Source organism: Neodiprion fabricii, chromosome 6, assembly GCF_021155785.1.
Source record: "Neodiprion fabricii isolate iyNeoFabr1 chromosome 6, iyNeoFabr1.1, whole genome shotgun sequence".
Taxonomy (NCBI): Eukaryota; Metazoa; Arthropoda; class Insecta; order Hymenoptera; family Diprionidae; genus Neodiprion; species Neodiprion fabricii.
The window spans coordinates 30,201,567-30,213,294 of record NC_060244.1 but is presented as its reverse complement, the minus strand read 5'-3'; the positions used below and the strand labels follow the sequence as shown (position 1 = coordinate 30,213,294).

The window sequence follows — 11,728 nt, the reverse complement described above, 5'->3', positions numbered from 1 at the left end:
TCAAAGATTTCTTGAATGTTGAGAACTTATGCAATATTTCGAAGTAAATATTTCATTTGTAATATATTATAATGTATTTAAAAAAAACGGCAGTTAAAATATTTTAAACGCATTTCAGACGAAATATTTCTGAACCATTTGGCGCTGCGTAATGTGATTAAGGATGTAAAAGATAGAGGGCGTTCCCGACACTGTTTCTTGTATGTGTCAATGAGGATGCGTCTTCTATCAGAGACGACTCAGTGTGTGTTGCGTGCGTGACTACGCGGTCCTGAATGAATCGCGCACGCATGTAAAACGGCTAAATCTTATCAACGGGGTGGAGGAGGGGTTGTCTGTTATCACTTGTTGAAGAAGTCCAGAGTGTTTGAACGACATGGAAGGGTCTTCAGATTTCAGGATAAAGGAGTTGGTGAACAGTATTTGCCGTTTGTTGTTGGGTGTGGAAACTAAATTCAATGAAAATCCTTCGATCCTTAAAATAAACAACGAAAATCTGTCAGAGTACGGAGACGTGTGTTTCTTGACGAACCTCGCTACTTGGAAAAAAGTGTTTCGAAATAGTTTGAAATCGACGACGAGTTGCAGGAATATACTCGAGCACTACTTAATCAAAAATGAGATAAAATTTGAGGATTGCAATGCTGCGGAAAAGGTGAAAGAAACATAACCTCCAATGTTTTCTAACCTATCTCTCGTATCACGCCGCATCGGAAGTAACGATATCTTTGATGATCATTCTAGGCCTTTCAGAATATAATAAAAGCTAGCAGAAATTGGTCTCTGAAAATTGAGAAGTGTCAGCTTGGAAATGAAAGAGTATCTGTATTTTTAAACAGAACCCAAACTTTTGCAGACGTACTAGCTCGTATTGTGGTCAGAGACCATAGCTATGGACAATTGGAGTCAAAGAGTGGATCTTTCTTTTTTCATATCATCAAAGATCTAGACTCAGATTTGACAAACCTACGTTTGCGTCTGATTAAAGGTGTGGCTGAAAATATAGTCAAGGCCAACGGATACCAGGTATCTGAAAGTAGCGACAGTGACAAGTATTATGCGACCACCAAGTCAAAAAGAGATTTGAAAAAATATCCCAAAATACTGTTATGCGGGGTTGCAAAGAATTCTGTTACTGGAACAAAGGAAACTGCGCTTACAGAAGCCGAATATTTGAATCGGAGGTTGGCGGAGCTAGCCGATACAACAGAGCACAAACTGCCTGATTTGGCTGAACCTAAACATGAGCAGAATTCTGTACTTTTGCAAATCGCGGAGGCAGTGATTGTGTTACAGTTTTTGGCTGTGAAACCTAGTCGTACTATCACAATTTCTTCCGATCTTGGCTTGGACGAGAGTACTATAAATGTGAAAGGTAAATATGGATGAAAATAAGTATTATAGTTGTTACCATTAAAAAAAGGTCTGAGATTCGTGTTTCAGTTTTTTCCATACTCACGACGAGTCGTTTTCCAAAACGTTGCTTTATCCAAAAATTTTGGGCTGGAACTCTCCTCTTATTTACATATCAACCGATTTCCCTTATATTTTTACTCTCTACATTCAACCTGACACCACTTTTACATATGAAGTAAAATATTCAATACTTTCAGGCTCGTCCTTTATTTTTTACAATACAGCTAGGATATCGGCGATATTTCAGAAATTCGACGAACAATACTTAAAAGGAGACTATCCTAGTTTGCCAAGCATCGAAGAGGTGGATTTTTCGTTACTCACAGAAGCGGTAAAAATCTCTCCAAATAATTGAATAATTCAGACAAATCTCAAAGTTTTCTTTCAGATACTAATTCTTATCTATAATACTTTCTTTCAAATATAATCCAGGAGGAGTGGGAACTGATGCACATCTTTTTACTTGGCTATCCGGAGATGGTGAAAACTTGTGCAAGGCTCACCGGAGATCTGGAGATTTGTCCACACTACATATGTTCGTTTTTGTCACGATTGGTCAGCAAATTCAGCGCCTATTATCGCCGAGTTCGCATATTGACTGTAAGCGCAATTTTATGTATTTGCTACACCTGTGCATACTGTATTGGACACTTGCTCCTTTCAATTTGATTGGCATTTCTTTTCTAAAACAAAGTCGAGAGTTATAAGAATAAAAAAAGGGATGGTTAAAATTAAAAAGAGTGAAGAATCCCTGAATTTTTGCTGCAGCAGCGATAAAATTTTCAATGGCTAAAGACAATACTTCAGAGTGACTCAGGTAAACGATATTTTTTCGATGTTTCAGGAAGGACGAGATCATTTATTACCAACTATGATGGCGAGATTGTATCTACTGAAGGCAATACAGATAGTAACACGCAATGCCTTGAGGCTTCTTAATCTAGATCCAGTTTCGAGAATGTAATGATAAATGGGAAGAAATTGACCGACTAATTGGATAGCAAAATTTCCAGCTAATTGGAAACAATTTGAGTGAGTTGAGAACCGTCTCTACTCTCTTTCTCTCTCCGTTCTCTTTGTATGTTCTTGTCTTGAAAACCTGAGCCTCACATATAGCTTATCTATCAACGTTATTTGATAATGTTGATAAAGGTGCACCTGAAAGACGATGTGTTTGCTTGTGTCGGTACCTAATAAAGTCAAAGTACAGGCGTGCAGTTTATTTTACGGTAATGATAAAACATTTCTGTTGATTGCTTATACTAGAACACAGTTTGAATATCTAATACAATCAAATAATCCATTAGAGTTTTCAATCCAAGATTTGTCTCAATATCGATTACCTGTACCACAAAGTATGAGCTGTGTTAGAGAATTGTTAGGCTGTATCAAATATCCAGGTACTATAATGTGTGTACCGATTTTCATCCGTCCTCCATCCCATATATTTCATGTTTCTCACTAGACTTGTGGAACAAAGGGGGAAAATATTTTCTGTTTTTTTTTTCTAATAGTTTCACGTTCTCTCTACCCAACTTCCTGTCCCTTCGTCGTTTGTTATTTTAATTCGCTTTTAATTTATTCCCAACTCATTAGCAGCTACAACAGCAATAATGGTCAACAATTAAAACGGAAGTACCGTATCTGTTGTTCAATAAATCGCTGCGATAGGGGTTTACAACATGCTTGTATAATAACAGGTAGCAGTTATTGGTGACGTTGCGTCGCGGTAAAAAATATACCAAACAAAGCAACAGAACGAGTCGTCGAATCCGAATCCTCGTTGCATATCGCGGGGTTCGAAATACCCACGAGAGCAAACATGCACATACTTAGGGTATATTTGTTTGTTTTCTTTCGTCGGGGTCAAGTTGAGTGCTCGACAGGGTCCGTCGCGTCGATATGTACTAAAAAAATGAAAAGAAAGGGATAGAAACGTAGAGGGAAATGGAAAGGTGGCAGAGAAGATACGCCCGCGTGGTGTATCGTTCGATCTCTTAATTATGATACTAACGTACATCGTTCGAGGTGCGGGAGAGAGATGGAGAGAGAAAAGAATGAAAAAGGAAAAAGGAAGAAAAGAACGATGTAGATTAGAAACGTATGTAAAGAAATAAATAGTGGCGCACGGAAGCGTCACAGGCACAGAGCCAGCTGTTTGTTTTGTTTTCGGGCATGAAATTCACGTGACACCGTCAGGTAGTGGCACTGTAGTGGCGGACTGCACGGCCGCCTCTCTGTCCGCCGCTCCGATTGGCCGTATCCATGCACTCGCGCAATGCTCGGCCAATGAGAGTGCGCGTTAGTGCGGGACGGCTGGTCCGCGGTGCAAAGACGTTTGACATCGATAAATGCGTGAGAGTGCTCGCGAGGTGCGGAGCCAGGCCGTCGTGCGTTCCTTGTGTCCGTTCGTTCGTTCGTTCGATTGTTAGTCGATTGGTTGGCTGGTTGTTTCTTGGTTGTTTTGTTTTTTTTTGGTTAAATTTTTATTTAAACAATATATATAAATAATCTGTGCGAGATTAACGAGAACGTAGTACATAGTTTCAAGTGGGTTCACCGCTTCTTCGTTACATACTTCCTTACTCCTGTCGCGCGAACGTCGTGTTTTTAATACCTGTTTTCAAATCTAACTCCGCAGTCTCGGCGTTACGTGTGAGACCGTGTTTTGTTTCGCTTTTCCGTTTTATTTTCGCCCCTCCACACCTGCCCCGCTTTCATTTGCTCTTCCATTCCGTCGAAAGTGTGCATTAAACAAAAGTGACCGTCATAGAGCGTTGCGTGACGTTCGGGACAGAAGCGGGTCGAGAAGCGGAATTCGAGTGCGGAAAAGAGAAATAGAGAGAAGGATTAAACTAGTGGAGGGGAGAAAGTGATGAGATTAATTAATAATTCGAAGTATAGAGGATAACGTAACATAAAGAATAACTGTAATAAACGTCAAGGAAGCACAATCTCGCGTACAGAATACCCGCTTGTCTACATATATCTACACACTCGCGTTCACTCGCATACACACGCACACACACCCGCGCGCGCGTAAAAGGAGTAAACTAACAACAAAACGCTCGTTCGATTTCCCGGAATAGTGAAAAAGTGAAAGATAAGGGAACGAATTGCGGCCACGAGTCAACTTGCTGTGTTAGACAAAAGAAGAATAATTCAGTCCTTGACGGACGGGATAAAATAGAAATAACGATAAAAGTGACGGGAAGAGAATTTACGGAAGCCGCATCGACAGTGCCAGGGTAATCTCAAAATCACGGAAATATGAGCATTGCTGCCCTTCTCGAGGCCGCTGAATACATTGAACGTAGAGAAAGGGGTAAGTGCAGGACGCGGTTTGATTTTTTGACTTCCCCCCCTGGATTCTCTGTAAGTACGTTACCAACCAGCCGCACAGCCGGCGGTGCTCGCGACGAAGCGATGACGACGCGTGGAGCAAGTGTCAGCCAAACGGCGATCCTCTTCTGTCACTTGGCGTGCGTATCAGTGCCCCCGCCTGCAGGCGTGTTGGTGCGAGTCCAGAGTTGCATCCGTCGGCGCGTGTGCCAACGTTGCGTGAGGACAATGACGATGACGACGACGACGACGATGGAGTGCCGCGTGTGGTTCGGCTACACGCGTATTATTATACCTCGTTGTCACAGCTCTGGTGCGTTTCGAACGTATGCGTGTGTGCCTGACGATGCGCGTGCATGAGGGCGGGGGGGCGGGTTGAGGTCCCTGAAAACGCACACCTCCTACTCGCCCACAGCGGCGCAAAACACGCCGAGTGAAAACCTGACGTGCGTGTGATACGCGGCAGGGCATACCGCGGGCATCTGGGATGTGCATGACACACGCATCGTGCGCGGCTGCATGTGACGTTCGTGTTGTTCAGGGTGAGAACGAGGAAGGAGGAACTGAAATGTTAGTTTTTCAGCCATCCGAAATTCCGGTCCTGGATATGTAAGACGGTTTTCGCGAGGATGTTCCTCGTAGGTGTCTGGTACTGTGGTTCGAAAAACAATTGACGCATTCAGAATTTCAAAATTTCACATATTATTATACGGTTATCTCGATTAATATTACTTGACACGTCGGATGTATTATGTACAAAACAGTAGAAAGCAAGTTGTTCTTTTAGTTGTTGTTGTTGTTGATAGTATCATCATTATTTTTTATTGACGCATGTTTTTATTCGAACATCGTTTCTTGGGTAAACGTTGAAGCTTGTTTCATAAAAATATAACTCTGTACGTATCGCTACTGTTGGGATATAATTATGGGTGTATAAAAAATGAAGACAAGGCGTATCTGCAGTTTCAAGGGACTGTAGTCATTTTTATAATACGACTCCCTCGGCGATTTACGATAAATTATACAATTTCTAAATCAAGTCATTTAACGGACGATGAAAAAGAAACGTTCTCGACCTCGTTCCGGCCTGTTTATATACATGCATACACGCATATTCACACATCCGTATAAGAAATTACGACCCCGGTATTCGTTTAATCTCAATGACTCGACCCCGATCGTTCGATAAATTAATATTATGCGTATACATTTATATGCACATAGTGTGTTCGAATGCACCGATTTCAGCAGCAGAACTTGCAGGACTCGCAACGCCAAGGCTTACATAAGAAAGTAATTTGAGATTCTACATGCTGTCTTCTCCTCGGGTGGCGAACGAGGCGAATATTCGCGTAAACAAACAAAAATAGCACGTAGGGGGAAAAGTAAGTGGTTAGATGCTTGCAGATCTGTGGATTTTGGGGCGAATTGGTGTATACATATATATTAGATTGGTACGAAAAAATCGACAGTTTTTTGTTCTCTCAAAGTTACATGTTCAATAGTTGTAGGACGAGGAAATAAGTCGCCCGTTTTAATTTGAGCTATTAATATTAAATGCAGAGGTTCCTGAACGCCATTTTCCATTTTCCTATGGATGAACATTAGAAAATAACTTCAGTTATTTCGGAATTTTGCAGCTCATTAACGAAGCTGTATACATAAATGTCCGATACATATTTTTGTAAGGAATTGAATTTACAGAAAAAGATCTCCTACAATTCTTTGATAAGTCAACTCTCTCGAAAGTTCTTCAAGGTTAAAATTGGAATCCCGTAGGAATTCAGTTTTTTTAAGATTACCAGCAAAAATACTAGACTTGTCGCAGATTATTGTGGTCTTTTATTTCATTTCGTAAAGCATTTCAATCGTTATAAAATCATGTCATTCAATTAATTTTCGAGTTGAGCAATTATTTATGTATGTAATGAAATGTGGCTGAACTTAGTACCGTTCGAAAATAATTATTGCGCAACTTTCGAATGACGTTCAAGGTAAAGTTGGCTCTGCGAAATATGGGTATATTTTATTTTTCATGGTTTACTTAATTTCTGACAATCCTAAAGGTACCTAGTAACGATTTTTCCCAAACACGCGTCCTTGTTACAGTAGTAACGTTGCTAGCTTCATCCTCGTACCGACGAATAATGTCGTGGATGTTGATTCGAAAAATTCACAGTAAAAATAATTGTAAAATTGGCGCATATTTTTCTTTCTCGTCGACAGCTGAAAATTAAAAAAAAAATAGTTGATACGTTGTCGCACTTCTTTTTCATGTTCGCCGTGTAGCGGCGCCCCGGCGTCGAAACAACGACGTGCATGCCGTATGTACGCGTCGTCGCGATCTCGTACAGCATGATGCTACGTATACGTATAAGATGAGGTCCGTTGTTGCACCTCTTGCCATTTCGTTGGTACGTGATCACGCGCACGTAAGTACTCCTCGTCGAAGACTCGTGCCTCTCGCGAATTCGCCGGGTGTACGCGCATTATACATATAGGTACGCGCAAAAATATACGTTCATACACACACACGCACACACACACGATGTGTGACGTAGGTGGTGGGTATACAACAGGCGTATTAAGCGTACACGTTGACATGACGCTCACACACACTATTGCCCCGCATTGCACTTGTCACGTACGCCGCCGAGGCCAACGTCGCCTACTACGTATGTACGTACATGCATCGTACCTCTACGTTGGTACGTACGTATGGATGGTAGAGAGCGATGCGCGGCTCTGCGGCAGGCGTTCGTGCGTGTGTGCGTGACTCGGTTACCGTCCTCGTTCCTCCGGTGTTTCACTCTCCCAGCAACCCTGCCTTTCACCCCCCTCGCGTGCATCCAACCTCTCCGTCCCTCCTCTTTTTCTCCCTCTCACCGAGCCAGGGAATTCAACCTTGGTGGACACATCTATATATTCACATTACTTTTTATCATTCCACTTGACGGAGAGTTTTGAGAAGCGGTGCACAGCATGCATGCATCTAGTCCCGTAGGCATGCCTATGCTATATGCTTACTGCAACGAGAGAGGGGGGCAGGGGGAGGGAGGATGCCCGATTTGCTCTCCGTTTCGCCTCTACGAGTGCCTGTCGGCGTGCGATGTGTAGGCGAGCGTCTATATATTTATATGTGCGTTGCGTCTTATATACCTATATATACACACAAATGCACACACAGGCACATGCATGAACGTATATACGTATATGTAGTTATAGGCAGTCGTAATCGCGATTGCACTGTATGCGGTGTTAAAGTACAGATGTGTCCATGGTACATATTGCAACGATAATATAACTACGCCGATAACGCGCCGCAGTGGTGCACATGATGATATCAATATGTATAACAATGATAATGATGTCGACGAGGACGACGACGATGGTGATGATGATGATGATGATGATCATGAGAAAGTGATTGGTGCAACGATGCATATTTAGAACATTGTTTTGTTCGCACGTATCGAATATACAGTATCGATAATCGATTTTTAAGAAGTCGCGTCAGTGTTTTATCATCATGTTTTCTCACAGATATTATTACTACACCTATTTGCGTCTTATATGTGTAGTATATATAGAACGGAATATTTTCCAGCTTGTCTGAATTAATGTTCTCAAACACATGTATGATATTTTATATATGTATACGTGTATATGCATTTAGCAAATTATGTACCGGCTATAATTCGAAAATAATTATAGGTAACGTAGTTTCTTCTTTTTGGCCGATCAGGCTGTAGCTTATCACGAGACTTCTTCGTATTTCATTAAATTCCTTTTTCTCGTCGGACTCGAATCTCAATTTTTTTTCCCTGCCCCTCCCCGTACAGATACGGTTATATACAGCAATAAAGTCGTTACAGCAGTAACGCGACACGGTGGCGGTTATAATTTGTGGTGAAAAAAGTTAGAGAGCGTGAAACTTGAGGCATATGTATGGCGACTTTACACTACACACGGTATTCTTCGTCTACAGGTACAACAGAAATATGTAGGAAATAAATGCATTTTAGATACCAACGTATATCTGTAGTATATTGCGTCTGACCGATTGCATGTAATCCAAAATGAGAATGATTAGGAAATGGCATGTATCTGTATATGTATACTAATTTTTCTTCAAGTGCGTACAGTAACATTATCTCGACAGGATGCGTGCATAGATGCATCGGGTATATATATATATAAGTATAACTTTGGTTATGCTACGTGGATACACAACGTATCGTGCACCGTGTACGTTATACATCAATAGTGTTATTCTCTTCCTTTCCTCGTCCGCCTTGGTACATTTTCTTCTTCCGAATCACGATCATCGTTCTTCGTCCGTTCGTCGGTCGGCCAACATCCTTTTGTTTCCCATCCCCCCTCCTTTACTCACTCTCTCTCTCTCTCGTCGCGTTTTCTTCATCCATCCTCCTCCACCTCCTCTTTTCGACCGGCGTGCCCTCCGAGAGCAACCTCCTCCGGTGTTTAGTTTGCCAGCTCACTCATTCGCTCACTCACTCGGTAATATAACGGGATTAACGTGAAAGCATCGGGTCACATGGCGTGGCAGCGTCCGCGTCTTACTTACTTGTCGTCACGGCTCGACGGCCGTGAGCTCGCTTGCTCGCGTGCCTGTTTCGTATAATCCTACCTTATACGCTACAACAGGTATTCGACGAACCTCGTGCTCGCCACCGTCGTGTCTTTTCACTTACCTTCTCCTATCTGCGTACAATTTGGCTTATTTTTTTGGAATTTTTTTTTATTCAATTTATGAATATTTCACTAATTGCGGGTCGAACAATGATTTCTGGTTATATTTTTCTTTTGCTCTTCTCAGAGTTTTCTTATTTCTCTCTAGTACTTCTTCTGCTCTGTTACATGATACCTCTTTCGTAAAAATAACTAGACTACTATCTGTCAAGTTTCTCCGATTATGATAATTATTAACGGTTATAATGCGTTGAAATTTATACGACACGTTTTGTACAGTTCGAGGATTGCCGAGGTAAACGCGTTTTGTTATTTTATTAAATGAATAAAGCAGTACACGTGATGTTGTTTACGTATTCGGTAGTGGCTATGTTACCTAATCCCATCTTTACGTCAGTTGCAGGGCATACGTAGTAATTTTTTCACTCCGAACTATGGGCCGAAAAGTATTATGATATATTAGTATTAGTATAGTAGTGAAGTTATTATATGTATTTGAAATCGAAATTTGAATACTCTGCCTGTAAGATGAAAATATATTAGTTTCAGCGAGATCTGCACGCTGCAGGTGAACAAGTTTAGTAAATTAGAATAGATTGCATCTTTATAGGTTGTCCGAATACCAAAATAATTTTTTTCATCGATATTAGATGTAAATTTTTGTCTTTCAATCGTATTGTACGGAGAATGGAGTATGTATGTACAATGTAGATTTTATGTGTGTATATAGAAATATGTCTGGAACGAGTTGATGCTTCGGTCATTGCTCCAAAGGATTATTTAATTTCGCTATCGAATTCGCGGCTCTTCGTCTCATGGGTTTTACGCTCAAACAGTCCTCCTCTCCTCTCCGCTCGCACCGCCGCCGTTGCACGTGACTCGGCTGAATAACGATTCGATTACACCGTCTTTCGCCAACAGCTTATACAATATACATATACATAATAAATACGTATCGCTGATACACCTCGCCCACCCGACGAACACTTATCGCGAGCTCTTGTGTATTAATATAATATGTGTGCGAAGGTACATGGGGAGTACTGCCCTCTTAATTCCGAAAGCCCCAACTCCGAATTTTTAGGAAATTAATTTTTGTTGCTTCTCCGACTTGTCCTTAAAGAATACACAATTTTCGGACAGTTTTGTTATTTTGGAGTTTAGGGATTTTTAAATTATGAGGGGCCAGGGTACAGATTAGAGATTGAACCCCGCGCCACGTTATATCGGAATTTTGCGTTATATTTATTACATGAAGACGTACGTTTTTGTTGTTTTGCAGAGGCTGAACATGGCTACGCGTCGACAATGCCGATACCTGACGATATTCGGACCGTTGTCAAGAGGACCAAGACAAAAAAATCCCAGGGCAGCAGGTTCGTCGATTTATTTATATATTTGTTATATTCATGTAATACCTGTATAGTTTTATTTGAGGGAAAAAAGTTTTCACTCTGACGAAACTTCGAGTAGTGCAATATGTACGTGAATTAAGATACACGTGGGGAAATTGATTCTGCGACATCTAATTTTTCTCCCCAAGAGTGTAACAAATTATTGTAATTTTTTGTGTTTTATAAAATTTACGTGACTCGCGATTGTTGTTTGAAGATTGAAATAAAACGCGAAAAATATGAAAAAAAAAATTATATGATAAAATAAAGAAGCTCCCCCGTAGTTTTCAACAATGTTCATATCCTAAATCAATTTATCCCTGGACGACCGTTACTCATCGCATTAACGAACCATCATCATGTTACTCACCATTCATTTTCTTTTCATTATGTTTGTGTGATTACGATTCTAATCCGTTTTTTTCCTTTTTCTTTTTCAGAACGACTCATAACGAGCTGGAGAAAAATAGGTGAGTTCTTTCGTAATACATCCATACGAAGCTACGTAATATTAAATTTATACGCTCGGTTTGTATATCCTTGCTATTATTGATATTTGTCAATACGCGTAATAATGAAAGACGTGAGAAGACTTCCTGCGTAAATGATAATGACCGTGCCGTTTTGAACTAACTCCTAATATCATACAGCGATAAATTTAGGGATTATCGAATCGTACCATTTTTCTTTGTCCGTCTGTTATACATCTGCCGGTGTGATGTGAACCCATTTCCGGTAATGTCTTCATAATCACGGAACTACTGGGACAAATACATAGTCTGATTCTTTCGAAATAGAATTTTGTCATACAAGTGTTAAGAATTTCACACTTTGAATCTTACAATAGTTCTGCTTGACAGACG

General features: G+C 40.8%; 2 protein-coding genes across 5 annotated transcripts in view; both read left to right on the top strand.

The window, feature by feature from the left end:
* The first annotated feature begins 227 nt into the window (after nt 1-227).
* LOC124184426 (DALR anticodon-binding domain-containing protein 3) lies at nt 228-2,402 on the top strand. Of its 3 annotated transcripts, none has more exons than XM_046574113.1 (5): nt 228-655; nt 745-1,375; nt 1,614-1,747; nt 1,852-2,016; nt 2,261-2,402. In XM_046574113.1, exons 1-5 carry the CDS (start codon nt 377-379, stop codon nt 2,378-2,380), a joined length of 1,329 nt encoding a protein of 442 aa, XP_046430069.1. In that variant the 5' UTR covers nt 228-376; the 3' UTR covers nt 2,381-2,402. The 3 variants fall into 3 exon arrangements, with proteins under 3 accessions (XP_046430069.1, XP_046430070.1, XP_046430068.1); XM_046574114.1 differs by having other exon boundaries at nt 229-655; nt 1,641-1,747; nt 1,849-2,016; XM_046574112.1 differs by having other exon boundaries at nt 231-655; nt 1,849-2,016.
* Nucleotides 2,319-11,728, top strand: part of LOC124184427 (max-interacting protein 1-like) — a 123,294-nt gene continuing 113,884 nt past the window's right edge. The window contains exons 1-3 of one of the 2 annotated variants that reach the window (XM_046574116.1): nt 2,319-2,448; nt 10,754-10,847; nt 11,306-11,335. In XM_046574116.1, coding sequence (XP_046430072.1) covers nt 10,780-10,847; nt 11,306-11,335 — 98 coding nt within the window. In that variant the 5' untranslated portion in view covers nt 2,319-2,448; nt 10,754-10,779. Of the gene's footprint in view, nt 2,449-3,776; nt 4,742-10,753; nt 10,848-11,305; nt 11,336-11,728 lie in introns of those variants that run through there. The other variant, XM_046574115.1, reaches the window with a different exon arrangement.